Source organism: Neocloeon triangulifer, unplaced genomic scaffold, assembly GCF_031216515.1.
Source record: "Neocloeon triangulifer isolate White Clay Creek 2 clone unplaced genomic scaffold, ASM3121651v1 ptg000003l, whole genome shotgun sequence".
In the NCBI taxonomy this organism is placed as follows: Eukaryota; Metazoa; Arthropoda; class Insecta; order Ephemeroptera; family Baetidae; genus Neocloeon; species Neocloeon triangulifer.
In genome coordinates, this window is record NW_026775546.1 from 6,953,166 (window position 1) to 6,967,755 (window position 14,590).

General features: G+C 33.9%; 2 protein-coding genes across 3 annotated transcripts; one reads left to right on the forward strand and one right to left on the reverse strand.

Annotated features, from left to right (window-relative positions):
• The first annotated feature begins 5,166 nt into the window (after nt 1-5,166).
• Nucleotides 5,167-10,903, forward strand: LOC132192418 (protein henna). 2 transcript variants are annotated; one of them, XM_059612378.1, is made up of 8 exons: nt 5,167-5,326; nt 8,145-8,273; nt 8,765-8,951; nt 9,041-9,203; nt 9,547-9,743; nt 9,802-10,064; nt 10,350-10,579; nt 10,638-10,903. In XM_059612378.1, the coding sequence occupies exons 1-8, from the start codon at nt 5,246-5,248 to the stop codon at nt 10,807-10,809; spliced, it is 1,422 nt and encodes a 473-aa protein (XP_059468361.1). In that variant the 5' UTR covers nt 5,167-5,245; the 3' UTR covers nt 10,810-10,903. The 2 variants fall into 2 exon arrangements, with proteins under 2 accessions (XP_059468361.1, XP_059468362.1); XM_059612379.1 differs by lacking the exon at nt 5,167-5,326 and adding an exon at nt 7,264-7,440.
• On the reverse strand, nt 10,879-13,783 carry LOC132192419 (type 2 phosphatidylinositol 4,5-bisphosphate 4-phosphatase). Its single transcript, XM_059612381.1, has 5 exons — nt 13,708-13,783; nt 13,292-13,473; nt 12,861-13,070; nt 12,086-12,281; nt 10,879-11,912 (listed from the first exon to the last, which is right to left on the reverse strand). The coding sequence occupies exons 1-5, from the start codon at nt 13,748-13,750 to the stop codon at nt 11,827-11,829; spliced, it is 717 nt and encodes a 238-aa protein (XP_059468364.1). The 5' UTR covers nt 13,751-13,783; the 3' UTR covers nt 10,879-11,826.
• Between the last annotated feature and the right edge of the window lie 807 nt (nt 13,784-14,590).

Consider the following 14,590-nt stretch of genomic DNA (forward strand, 5'->3'; position numbering starts at 1 on the left):
AATGTGACTTGGAAAAATCACTTCTTTCAGCTAACGTTGTGCAAATTTACTTATTTCATCCTAAAATTAGCAGAGAATTTCGAATTCTTAAATATATTCAAGTTTTATCATGAAAACTTTCATCAACACTTTATTACAAAAAAAGTAATAATAATTAAATAAAACCAACCTATAATATTTTCTTATTCCAACTTTGAACCTAGGCAAAAATGTATTTTTATAACCAACTTTTTATTATTTTATTTCTATTTCTTTTATTTTCTTCCACCTTTGTGCAGTTAAAAACTACCCTCCTCAAGCTTTATTGTATATTATTTTTAAACAAATCTCAAGCTATGTACCAAAGGGTTCACTGGCCCAACCAGCAGTTATTAATAATCAATAATCCTTTATTGCAACATTAACTTTTCTATGATTTAATAACTTTTATCGGAAGATTTACTTTATTTTTATGAATACATATTTCAAGAGTTAAAACTATTGAATGAAATATTTGACATTAAACCAGTCATCTTTTTTGGTGGAGCAGAAATGTTTCTTATTTATTATAATCTGTTGACTTGTTGTAAGTAAATAGATATATATTATAAAAAATTGATGTATAAATCAAGCATCTTTACTTTTACTGGGAATTTTAATTAATTTGTTATTTCTTTTATTTAATTTTATTGATGTACGACTATAATATTTATAAATTGTTTTCTGCCTTGACATTTAAAACATTTTTACTCAAACATCACAATACATCTCTGCCAAAAATTGCTGTGCATAGGACAGGTATAGAAAATAAAAATAAATTAATTGAGGCGCCTGAGCCGGTCGAGGTGCCTTTGCAGCTTCCGACCGACCGCTTCTCTCTTTCTCTAAAACTCGCACAGCCCAGAGGGAGTATAATTTTAAAGCGCCGTGTCTTTTTCTCGCTCGGTGCGTTGCGATAAAACAGCCTTGAACCTTTTTTCTGCAACTCACGCCCCTGGCCTGGCTCTCTCTGTTTATTGGCAATAAAGAGCGCGAGATTGTGTATATATTTGTGTGTGTACGCTCGACTGCTGGCGGATCAAAAAAGTTCTAAAAAATCCTTCGGTGCGCTATGCTGAATGAACAAAATAATAAAATATATATTTCTCGAGCGGCCGACGAGCGAAATATACGTCTGGCCAACGACTGAGGTTCGTTCCTTTTCTTTCTCACTCTCGCTAACGTACGTGAGTAGTTTCTGTTTAGTGACCACTGGCCAACCAAGGTCATTATCCTGCAGCTCTTCTCGCGCCCATTATGAGTGTACTATGTATTTTTATTCTGTAATGTGCGCGCTAGCAGTTCTCTCCTCTCTCTCGAGCGCGTTTATGATTATTATTATCCGTGCATATAAATAATGTGTGTTGTGTGCCAACTAAATTTCCACCACCCACCGGTGAATGCACCAAATCGAGATAATATTTAATGTAAAAATTTTACAACACAGACTTATTGACTGCTGAAGACTTCAATTTTTTTTCAACAACTTTATAATATTTGATAAATTTTATTTTAATAATAATAAATAATAAAAGTAAATCAAAAAATAATAATAATGATAAAAAATACAAATAAATTTCTTAATAAAATAAATTTGAGTCTTGAAAAAAATTTAAGAAACTTGAAATTTTCCCTATAATCTAAAAAAGGTTTGGTTTTACAATTTAGTTTGAAAATCAGTCAAAATTTAGTTGGAAATAGCTGATAAAAAGTAAATCAAATAAGTAAGACTAGCGTAGATTGCAGTTTTGGCACTTGGAAATTATTTTAAAAGATTTTTTAAAGAAGCGATTAGTTGTATGCAACCTGCTGGACATCTGTATCGAGCCGGTTGCGAAGCTGCAGGCAGGAAATTTCTGTAAATGACCGATTTGTACTACATCATTAAAAATGATTTTAATATTATGTAATTATACGCTAATTTTTTTTCAGTAAAAATACTAAAAATACCAATTCATGCTAAATCTTATCTAGATTTCAAAATAATATTTTCAACCACTACATATTTTACAAAAACTTTCACAAACTAATAAAATTTTTAATTCAATCTAGCAATTTATTTTACACCTATACAAAAATATTTTTTTGTACATGGTAACAAAAATAAATGATTAAATACTGAGCCTATAGATAAGAAATTTAAACATAATACAGGGTGGCCCAAAATTCAACGACAGATTTTAATTTGCTGCCATTTTTGAACGGATAAAGATATTTGAGTTTTCTCAGCGGGAGAATGAAGTTCAGCTGTGGAAGTTTTGTTGGTGCTATGGGCATCCCATTGTTGCAACGCATTGTTACTGAAAAATTGCCACAAACGTAAACGAAAAATTTCTCTTATGGGATTTCCATGTTAATTTTTAAGCTTTTTAAATTTTTGACTTTTTAAACGGGACAAAATGTTTTCTAGCCTAAAATTTTGCGAGGAACACGATTCTGATGTCTAAATTTTATTCCAGTAAGTATAAAATAGACTTTTTGACTCAAATTTTATGAAAATGAAAGGTTAGGTCAAATTTGACGTCACCAATTGATTCAGCTTGCGGAGTTTACCCTTAGTACCAATTTTCGTTTCTCTACCTATTTTGGTTCTGTAAAATCCAGGAAACCGTCAAATTTTACCTTAAGTAAATTTGTATAATTAAACTTCCGATGGCCATAAAAAATAGAAGTCCAGCTTTAAACTTGTAAAACTTTGGCCGGATTAACTCCGTGCTTTGCGAGAACTTGTAATTTATAAGTTAGAAGTCTGTCACCCAGAAGAAAAAATTTATTTTTTAAAGCTTGTAGTGATTTATTGAAAATTTTAAAAAAAATTTATATAAAGTTAATCTACTTGAAGCGAAAAATTAAAAGTCCAGTTTTTAAAAAACTGCGATTTCGCTGACAGTTAGAAAGGTTTAAGGGTTATGTTTTCTCTAAATGGCAAGTCTGTCACCCAAAGAAAACTTTGGCTTTTTATTTTTTTTTTAGCATTTCAAACAAAATTTCCTACATCGGATTTGCGTTATAATTTGGCAAAGTCAACCAAAAAATTAGATTCTGCCGAGCGACAGGTGCAAAATTTTGTAATCCAACTCAATGAACCACATAAATGTTAAAAATTGCCACGCAAGTAGTATGAGACCTGGACTTTTCATTTAATTATTAATTGCAGGTATTTAGGGGTATTAATTGATAAAATTTTGCAATTTTCCAAATTTTAATACAATTTATAAAAAGTCCAGGCTTCATACTTCTTGCATGGCAATTTTTAACATTTATGTGGTTCATTGAGTTGGATTACAAAATTTTGCACCTGTCGCTCGGCAGAATCTAATTTTTTGGTCGACTTTGCCAAATTATAACGCAAATCCGATGCAGGAAATTTTGTTTGAAATGCTAAAAAAATAAAAAGCCAAAGTTTTCTTTGGGTGACAGACTTGCCATTTAGAGAAAACGTAGCCCTTAAACCCTTCTAACTGTCAGCGAAATCGCAGTTTTTTAAAAACTGGACTTTTAATTTTTCGCTTCAAGTAGATTAACTTTATATAAATTTTTTTTTAAATTTTCAATAAATCACTACAAGCTTTAAAAAATAAATTTTTTCTTCTGGGTGACAGACTTCTAACTTATAAATTACAAGTTCTCGCAAAGCACGGAGTTAATCCGGCCAAAGTTTTACAAGTTTAAAGCTGGACTTCTATTTTTTATGGCCATCGGAAGTTTAATTATACAAATTTACTTAAGGTAAAATTTGACGGTTTCCTGGATTTTACAGAACCAAAATAGGTAGAGAAACGAAAATTGGTACTAAGGGTAAACTCCGCAAGCTGAATCAATTGGTGACGTCAAATTTGACCTAACCTTTCATTTTCATAAAATTTGAGTCAAAAAGTCTATTTTATACTTACTGGAATAAAATTTAGACATCAGAATCGTGTTCCTCGCAAAATTTTAGGCTAGAAAACATTTTGTCCCGTTTAAAAAGTCAAAAATTTAAAAAGCTTAAAAATTAACATGGAAATCCCATAAGAGAAATTTTTCGTTTACGTTTGTGGCAATTTTTCAGTAACAATGCGTTGCAACAATGGGATGCCCATAGCACCAACAAAACTTCCACAGCTGAACTTCATTCTCCCGCTGAGAAAACTCAAATATCTTTATCCGTTCAAAAATGGCAGCAAATTAAAATCTGTCGTTGAATTTTGGGCCACCCTGTATATTTTCATTTAAAACTCTTTGATAATTTTTCACAATGTGGTTTTGCTAAGTTTGCTATATCCGATACATCCTTCAGCAAAGTTTTTCAGCAATGCCTCACAATTTTAAATCAAGATTACTGGCAAAATTAAATTTAATTATTTTACAAAATGCCAAGTTTATTCATATGCAGTGTCAAATGACATCACTGTGAAGTAAGGTCGTGTACTGAAACCAACTGAATACACCAAAAAATTATCACTTTTGTAATAATTGATTAAGATTGCAAGAGATTGAAGGAGCTTAAAATTTCCTGGAATGATTTTCAGGGTAGTTTTAAACTTTTTTAACTTTAACCTAAAATAAATTTAAAATTTATCAAATATGTTACATTAAGCTATAATATATTTAGAGCATTATAATATTAATTTGTACATAATGGTGTTTAATAAACTTCGTATAATATGTATCGAACAGCTTAAAAATTAACTTAAATTAGTTAGTCATTTTTTTCAGGTTTTATGTCTCTTTTCTTATTCTTGTTTATATTAGAAAACAGTAATTTAAAAAATAAATCAATTCAATTTAATCTACTTTAATTGTCCTAATTTTTACTCAATTTTACTCAATGAATAATAATACCATCCATAAAAATTCATTGAATCATCGAGAGAACTTTATTTACTATCCAACTCTCACTTTCGAATATATAAAAAACATAGTGTTTTATTTTCACTCTGCAGCAATTAAATTTTCAAAATGTTCTGCCATTGCCCTGCAGGAGGACCAGCAGGCGATATTACGTTCTCCCGGAATTCTTTGAGTCCAGAAGGAAGTTTCCAAAATGCGCTGCTGAGGAGAGAAAGCCCGACCGAGAAATTAAGAGCACAAAGAGCAGTGAGAAATGGAGTAATCGAAGAGCATCGATCGGCAGGTAGTGGGGCGAGAGGATGCTGGACGCAAGAAGAGTTTGCATACTTGGTCTTCACGACATTGACTGCCCAGCCGAGGTCACGCCACAAGGACTCAAGAATCGCGCACCACCATGATGAAAGCGGCGGCTTCCAACGGCCACCACTCGCAATCGAGGCCCGTCGATGAGAAATCGGTCAAACTGGATGACATTGTGAGTTTAATTGAAAAAGTGATAAAAATTATTCTTATATAGGTGAAATTTTTCAATCAGTTCTGAACTATTCAAAAAGGAATAGACCAGTTCTTATCGCGCCACATGAGGTGACTGAGATGACCTTCAAGACAGGTCATGGCACACTATTTTCTGTAACAAAGTTCAAACTCAGAGCTCTAAATAATCATATATATTCATATTCGTTCCAGATGAAACTAAAAAAAATTTACAAAATGTCAAGATTTATTTATAAAACTACGTATTTTAGGAAAATTTCTCTATACTTTTTTTAGTGTTTGGGATGTTTTTTTAGTTTTTTAAGTTCATATTGATAAGTAAGTCAATTTTTGTAAATTTTATATTGCCTACATTACATTTTGGAATCATTGCTGTTACACAGGATTTACTGAAATGTGAATTGATATTTATTTTAATATATTTTTTTTCAATTTTTATGGTTAATTTATTTTTCTCCATTCATTACAGACGATTGTATTAACAACTCATGTTGATTGTTTAATATTTATCGGAATTAAAAAAAAAAGAAAAATTATTAATTGTGAAGATGTAAAAATTGTATAGCTTGTGGCTGAAAATTTTGAAATTGGATAATGTTATGAAACAGCCTAGATGCGACACGTGCAAAATTGGAGCAGAGTGTGTAAAGCCAACAGTAATTGCAGAATTATGTGGTGTTATTACTATTATAGGAAAGCCACCAGGTGCAATATAATTTGATTGATTGCTTTCCGCGTAAAAAGCTACATTCTCCTGTGTGAAATAATAATTTATCCAATTTATCTTTCAATAAATTTGTCAAATTGTGAAACTGCCAAAGTGAAAATGATGAGATATTGAGCGCGCGACCCTGCCAGAGGTTAACCACTTCCTTATCATCCCGCGACCTCTCTGCCAGATAGTGACAGTGATACACAAAAAACGATCCGCCGATCCAGCAGCAAAATTGTTTATTTGACCGCGAGAGAGCCGTGCCCCCATAAAATATATGATTTAATTTTCCCCAGATTGATATTCAAAAATAGACGGATCTTATCTGTAAAGAAAATTTGCGACGCACTTTCTGAGACTGGAAGTAGTGGGATTGTAAAGTTAGATAGAAATTAATGGCCAGATCATTATTTCATGGCTGTGGTCTCGCGCAAAACTATTATTAGAAAAAAGGGTATTATTATACATAATAAATATAATAAATCCAATTAAAAAATTGTTGGACAATTATAGAAAAATCAATAATTAAAGAAAACAAATAAACTGGATTACCAAATTCCAAAGTAGATGTTTTTTTTTTAAATTTTCTTTTAGAAACAATTTGTAAAAATTCAGAAAATTTATTTACATTTATTAAAGTTTGAGCTCATCAATAGGGCTTCTGTATGTCAAAATCAGTCAAAATCTAAACCTGAAAAGCCCAATACAAATACATCACTGGGAAGGTCAAGTCTCAAGGAATAAATTTAACATCAAAACCTCGCACAGAGTAAATTCTGTGTTAAATGCCAAAATGCGAGATTTAAAGAATCGAGCAATCTGATTGGCTCAAAAAGCCTCCTCTCCATTACTATATTGACAATTCTTTGACCTATTTCTGTGGTACCAAAACTCCCATATAATAAATTTAAATAATCAAGCCATTTAAAATAATTAAATTATAATAAGAATAAAATTAAAAATTCTTGTGTGGTTAAATGCTAAAAATTTAAAATATCCCGCAACCTTCTGGTTCGCCACAGTTTTTTTCCGCCCGAAAAAAACCCACGGTGCACGCAACCACAAAAGGAATTGTGCGTAAATGACCGCGTTCCTCTGGTATACGCCGCGGAGTTTTCCCCACTTTTCGCTCGCGGGGATGCGACACAAACATAATAAACACGCACGAGCCTCCTAATTCAGACACATATATTTTCCGATAGAGGGGACGCACATTAATAAAAGCGCACAACGTTGCACTCGTTGATCTCCAGTCGTCTTTCTGCACTCGAGTGCAAAACTTTTCGCACACTCGCATTTTTTTCTGACAAGAGACCAACAGGCAGATTTTGAGGATGGCCCCTCCAGCGGGAGAACAACTGGCCGATCATAATTTGAAAGACGTAAGCAGCTTTTTATTATTTTCAGAACTTGACCAAAATTGAAAACCATAAAACAGTCGATTTTTATTATTTTTTTGGCAATTTTTATGACCACGGTTGGCAATTTTTGGCGCCATGTCGATGAAATTGTATACAATTTTGAGTGCGTACGTGACGAAAATCGATGGCTCAGCTACAGCCGGCGGGTGAAAAAGTCTGGAGCCATCAAAGCCTCGGAGGCATTCATTTCGGTGCTAATTTACGTTTATTATTATAAAACCTTCCAAAGCGGTGGTCGCGAACGGACGAGCCTCCGCCGTAAATTAAAAAAAAAAAAGAATAAAGACGCTGCTGGACGGGCGAGGCAATTATTTTGATATCGGGACGCTATTTGACAACTTTCTACTCATGGTCAGTTTCCAAATATTTACTTTCGTTCACAAAAGTAAACACTACTAACTAACTTACAATTCAAAATAAGAATTCGGTAAAATTAAAAATTGTTATAAATATTTCCATGCAAATGTGAAACAGGTTTTGAGCTGCTATATACATCAGAAGTTGGAAAGAACTGGAAACTCTACGTCATAAATCTGCTTTGTACCAAAATAATCCTTTTTTTATTGTTGAAAATTTGGTTGTTCTTTAATTACTCAAAATATTCGAGACGAGCATAGTCCCAAAATAAGTTTTCACCGGTGCGCTCTGTTTATTTTCATTTGCAGCCAGTGTTGATGACCGGAGGCAATTACATTAGGGAAGGTCGAGACTCTTCGAAAAGCACCTGTCTTGTGCTGTCACCCCACAGCACCAGAGAAGTGGGCGCCCTCGCCAAAATCCTCAAGCTCTTCGAGGTGATTATTATTTATTATCATTATTTTATTTTGATGAAACTACATATTGACGACAGAGAGCGAAAGATTGTTTGTTCCGTGCGATAGCTCTGGCTGTCATTGTTGATAACCTCGCGCGCCCCTTGTGGCGAAAAGTTATGCAACCACTTGATCACGTACGCGCAGCAGTTTGCATAAATATATTGTCACTGACGCAATTTTCATTTCATATTTCTCCATTCAAGGAAGAGAACATTAAGTTTTATTTTCCTCCATCAGCCACATATAAGGGAATTTCTTGTTTCAATTATTCTCTTTTTAACATAATTATCCAGTAATAAAACATGATTCAATTAAAAATTAAATTATTTTCATTCCTTCTAAGGGAGTAAAAGAGACTCGAAAAGTGCATTTTCTGTTTCATGCTACGTAAATATTAAATTTTTTACTTTATATAATGCAAGTAATGGTAATTATGTTTAATGTTTTACTTCATTTTATGAATCTTAAAGGAAAATGAAGTGAATCTCCTTCACATCGAGTCGCGTCCTTCGAGGCGCCAGAGCGGCCACTATGAATTCATGTTTGAATGTGACCCGACCTGCGGAAATTTGGACGTGGCAACCAAGAAACTGCGCGAGTCGTGCGAATACTTGCAAGTGATTTTGCGCAACCATGACGACAACGAGAAACTTGGAGGTCAGCCAGAGCATAAAAATTATTGCAAATTTACAAAATAATGAAACAATTTAACTTTAAACTGACCTTAAAAAAATGTAATTTGACAGACACGGTTCCGTGGTTTCCGAGGCGCATCAGAGATCTGGACAAGTTCGCCAACCAGATCTTGTCTTACGGAGCCGAATTGGATTCGGACCACCCTGGGTTCACTGACCCTGTATACAGGGCCAGGAGAAAATACTTTGCCGATATTGCTTACAATTACAAACAGTAAGTTATTTTATTTGTTAATTTTACGAACATAATATTACAAGATTAAATTATTTTTTAGAATCCAATTATTTTTTAAAACAATAAATATTAAATTAAATATTGTAATTTAAATTATGAAGCTTTTTAAAAATGCCATTAAATCAATTTATAAAATTTAAACAAAATAATATTTCATTTTAATTACGGACGCTGTGATGTATTTTTGAATTAAAAAACCCTCTATTCTTATTTTACAAATTATTTTTGGTTTCAACAAGATTTTGTCTGATTTAATTTTTTTTTTATCTAACATTCTCTGTATTTTTAAACTGTTTGTTTATATTGTATTGCTTTTCTCAAGTGGTGATCCATTGCCTCACGTGAACTACACGGAGGAAGAAACGCAAACCTGGGGCGTCATTTTCCGCGAACTGTCGCGCTTGTATCCGACTCACGCTTGCAAAGAGCACAATCACGTGTTTCCCCTTCTCATCCAGAACTGCGGATATCGCGAAGACAACATTCCGCAGCTCGAGGACGTCTCCAACTTTTTGAAAGGTCCACCATTCAAACTAATTAAAAATTTAATAATGAGTAAAAAATAATGCAAAACCAGATTGCACCGGTTTCACGCTGCGTCCGGTGGCTGGTCTGCTTTCGTCGAGGGACTTTCTCGCGGGACTGGCCTTCCGGGTGTTCCACTCGACCCAGTACATTCGCCACCCCAGCCGTCCCCTTTACACCCCCGAACCCGACGTCTGCCACGAACTGCTGGGCCACGCACCCCTTTTCGCAGATCCGGCCTTCGCCCAGTTCTGTCAGGAAATTGGACTAGCTAGTCTAGGCGCACCAGACGATTACATAGAAAAATTGGCAACGGTAATTTATAAATATTACATTATTCAGTCAATATTTTAATTAAAACTTCACAAATGTACATACATTATAAATCAATTTAACAGAATAAATATTTACTGATATATTTAAGTCTGTTGAAATAAATTGAAAATTATTATTATAAATCATTTTATGAATAAGAATAAAATAATTAGCTATCATGATCAGCAATACTTATTAATTTTATTTTAAAATTCACATTCTTCTTAAAAATTTACATTTGTAAACATTTTAGATATGATTCAAACTTTCAATTTAAAATTTCAGTTGTTCTGGTTTACTGTCGAGTACGGATTGTGCAACCAGGAAGGCGAAATGAGAGCATACGGTGCCGGTTTGCTCTCAAGTTACGGAGAGTTGCAGTACTGCTTGGAGGGCAAGGCCGAACTGCGACCCTTTGAGCCCGAAAAGACCTGCCTGCAAAAGTATCCGATCACAAGCTATCAACCTATCTACTATGTTTCCAACAGTTTTGAGGAGGGCAAAGCGCAGATGATGTAAGTTATTATTTAATTTTCAAATAATTATTTTTTTATGTAATATTTCATTTTTTAGAAAATATGCTTTGACTGTGCCGAGACCCTTTGGTGTGCGCTACAATCCCTACACCCAGAGTGTGGAGATTCTCGACTCAAAGCAGCAAATTCAAAATCTGATGACCTGCACCAATCAAGACATGCAAGTGCTCATTGACGCTCTAAGGAAACTGAGTTCCGAGGAGCATTAGTTTTAATGTTGGAAGGGAAATTTTTATTCATTTTGGTGTCTTGTGGTGATTTATAATTTTTAAATAAAATAATTTTAGAGGTTTTTACTTTAAAGGTCTGTTTTATTTCCAACTATAAAATACGCAGATATAATATTGTATAGAGAATGAATGGAAATGAAGGCCGTAACTATATTTCTCTGGAAGTAAAATTAATCCTTAAGCGTTGCAGTTTGAATAAGAAGAATAGAAAATAATTATTCACAATTAACGAATCACGCAGCGCCTCTTTTACAACTGCATTCATATAATATGCTCTCTAGTAGAATTATGTACAAAAATCAATCATTTTTACAAAAATAACAAACAACAAACCATGGGTTCGTAGCGTTTTCTCATTTTGCAAATAATCAAATCATACAAAAAATTACTCCTCAGGCGATTTAACTCAACTGTGTGTATTGCCTTGCCAATCTGTTGCAACGAGACTGCCCCTGAAGACTAAAAACAAATTCGCACAGGATTCTAGCTCGGGTAAGAAGCAAAGGGTAGTCTGGATACAAAAACAGCAAAAATTATTTTCGGCACTTTTGTTAAGTATTATCGAGTACGTTCCATCATTACATTTGCTAAATTTTTGCAAGCAAGACAGAGAGGAGTCACAGAAATAACGTTGGCAAGCACGACCGATAACCTACTTCTTCGGAATGTATAAAAATGATTAAAAAATTTGACTTTAAAATTTAGTATCGCACAAAAAGCTGCTCACAACGTAGATATCATTTGTTCGAGTTCAGAGATTCGATTGCTAAAAAAATATTATAACGCAGCACCTACCGGACAACAGAATTCAACATCATTCGTGATTTGAAAGTGGACAGAATTTTTTTCTTTTGTTGTGTGTGGTTAAGTAATAGATCAGCAGCGATAGGGGCAAACCTCGATGGTTTTCATCCTCGTTGAGATTAGAATATCGGTTGGTTCTGACTCGATTGACACTGTGCTTTCTTCCCGGGGCCTACGGTGGCCGACGGGCCGTTACATGGGCCCTTCGATCAGACTTACTTTCATCGTGCAGTAGTACAAGCTGCGAGCAAACGCCAACAAACCAACCAGGAATGCACCTGGAATTCCAAAACTTGTATAAGGAACAATTTAATAAAAAAAATTAACATTATTTAATGATTTACGATTATGAAATTGTTCAATAATTAATTTTAGTTAAAACAGAAAGATTTATTTCGTCTTTGTTTTCAATTATAAAAATTAAGCAATCGCAATTAAATTTTTTGCTTACCAACATAGGCTACGTAAATTCCACCATTGGTCCTAACCATTTGGTAAGTGCCAACCGTGACTCCAATGCCGAGGGCAATGAAAATCAGTCCAACAATGGCAAAGAGGATGCCACGGCCTCGGGCAAAGTCTGGTCCAACCGAGGACACTTTTCTGCAGTGTGGACATCTTGCGAGAGCATTTGTAAGCGTATTAAACTGGAATCAAAAAAGCTTATTTTTAGATTACTTCAAGTGTTTGAATTTTTGTAAAATTAAAAAGGACAAATAATAAAAAATAGACAGAATTTCCTAAGATTTGATGTAAAATTTGAAATAATTTAAAAATTCAATGGAATTCACTAACATCTGTAATAAAATGTTACTGATAGATTTTTATTATTTTCGATTAGAATTGCATGTTGATAAAATGCAACTTTGCGTGGCCGTTTAGAATTTTTCTCCAATTTTTTACTCTAAACTAAAGAGTAAGATGTTAAATTTGGAACTTTAAATTTAAATTGAGCGTCTTTGATTTATAAAAGTAGTGGTTCTTTATCATTAAATTATTTCAAATATTTAAGCTTATAAAATTATTGTTAAAAAAAGTTTCAGAGCAGGTCACAACATTAATACTAATTTAAACTGTAGTCCCTTCTCACAGCATAAATTAAATGTGTCAGATCTGAATAATATTGAAAATAAATTTATAAAAATTCCCCATTAATTCATCCATTTCCTGCCTAAAAATCTAAACAAAAAATTAAATATATTTCCCCAAAATCAAATCTTTCTTACAAGGAAAGTGTCGTGGCAGTGACCACAGGTGACCCGACACATTCCAGGCATGGTAGGCACCGGTGGGGTCACCGGGCTGGGCGCCAGGTTGATGATCCTCTTGCAGTTTGGCCTTGGACAGGCGATCCTTTGAGAGGAACTCTTGCAAATAAGCAGACAGTTGCATGGGCACCGCACATACTTCTTGCCAGGCGGAGCATTTCGGATTGGCTGCAAATACAAATGAAAGAATTAAACAAAAATCCAGTTTTATATCACCTTACAACTTTAGATAGTTCATTTTTTTAATCTCAGTTGTCTTAACAAACAATAAAACGTCAGCACAAACAAGTCAAGTGATAACAATTACGCATCAACTTAAAAGTCTACATCCGTTCCAATTTCAAATTTAAATGCAAATTTTTAATTAAGGATATTTTAGGTAAAATTACCGTGGCCTCGCTGCACTCCCTGCACTTGACGACGTGCTGCTCTCTCTTGTTGGAGATGTCGATCATGGCCTGGCAGACCCTGCAGGTCACCATCGGGACTCCACCCTGCGAGGCGGCCGTGTAAGGGGGTGGCAGCTCGTCCGGCCCGATCGGCGATACGGTGGTCTGGAATCCTCCACCTCCTGAGGGAAAATGACAAAATTAATAGGAATCGACCGAAATTCGAAGGGATGTGGGCGGTTTTCCCCGCAAAGCAGGGTTGGAGCAAAGAGACGGCCATAGGCCAGGGCGTCACTTTTCGCAACCGTCCTAGCCCAGAATTTCGCCATTATCGAACTCAAAATTAGTCAGAGAGGGAGAAAAATATGTCAGGAACATATTGCGGGGGTTATTTGGGCCCGGTAAGGGATTATTACCATGATTTTCTTGTTGTAATAAGGGTTGCCTTTCGTCCCCCATGTTTGACAGCTAGTCACGCGCGAGCCACTTGAGTTGCCAACCAAACAAAGTGTTTAGTCCCGTTTTGAACTGATTCTAGCATAGTATAATTCAGATATTTTTTTAATTATTTTTTCTCTTTAATTAAGATTTATAAAGTTTCATGGTCTTTTTATTGTCCATTGCTGCAATATCAATAATAAAATTAAAGTTTCGTAAATAGTTTTATTCTGTACTGTTGGCAAAAGTATGTTGTCAGCTGAACAAGAAAAAATATTTATGTATGAAAATATATGGCACAGACTTAAAGTTTCCGGCTTCTCTGTCTCTGTCCCTCTATATGGAAAAAAACCAAGCAGAGAATTTTAATTTTTATTTCATTTTTTAAAAAAGTAACAATTGGCTGTTTTGAATTGAATCGGGATTAATGTAAGAAATTGATCCTTTTGATTATTTGAATATATACTGCTTTCAATTTTAAACACTGATCAAAAAAAGTAGTTTTGATTTTTGATTATAATCTTAATTTTGTATAAAAATTGTACCTGAATTTCTTTCGTTGTATGATTTTTGCAGATGTAACAAATACTTTGCATTTCAAAATTTTCCCACTTTAGTCATTTTTGAAGCTTAATAATAAATTATGATTAATTAAAATATAAATCCATTGAAAAATTTATTTATATGTTCCAAAATTTCATCATATGGTAAACCAAGATTAAAATTGCGATTTAAACGTCTACAAAACTTTGAATTTAAAAAGAAAATAGAATTAGTAAGGTGTCATTTTTTATTATTAGTCAAACCTACTTGCCGAGCTGGAGTCGAAAAATAGGAAAAATATATTAAACAGTCACTGAA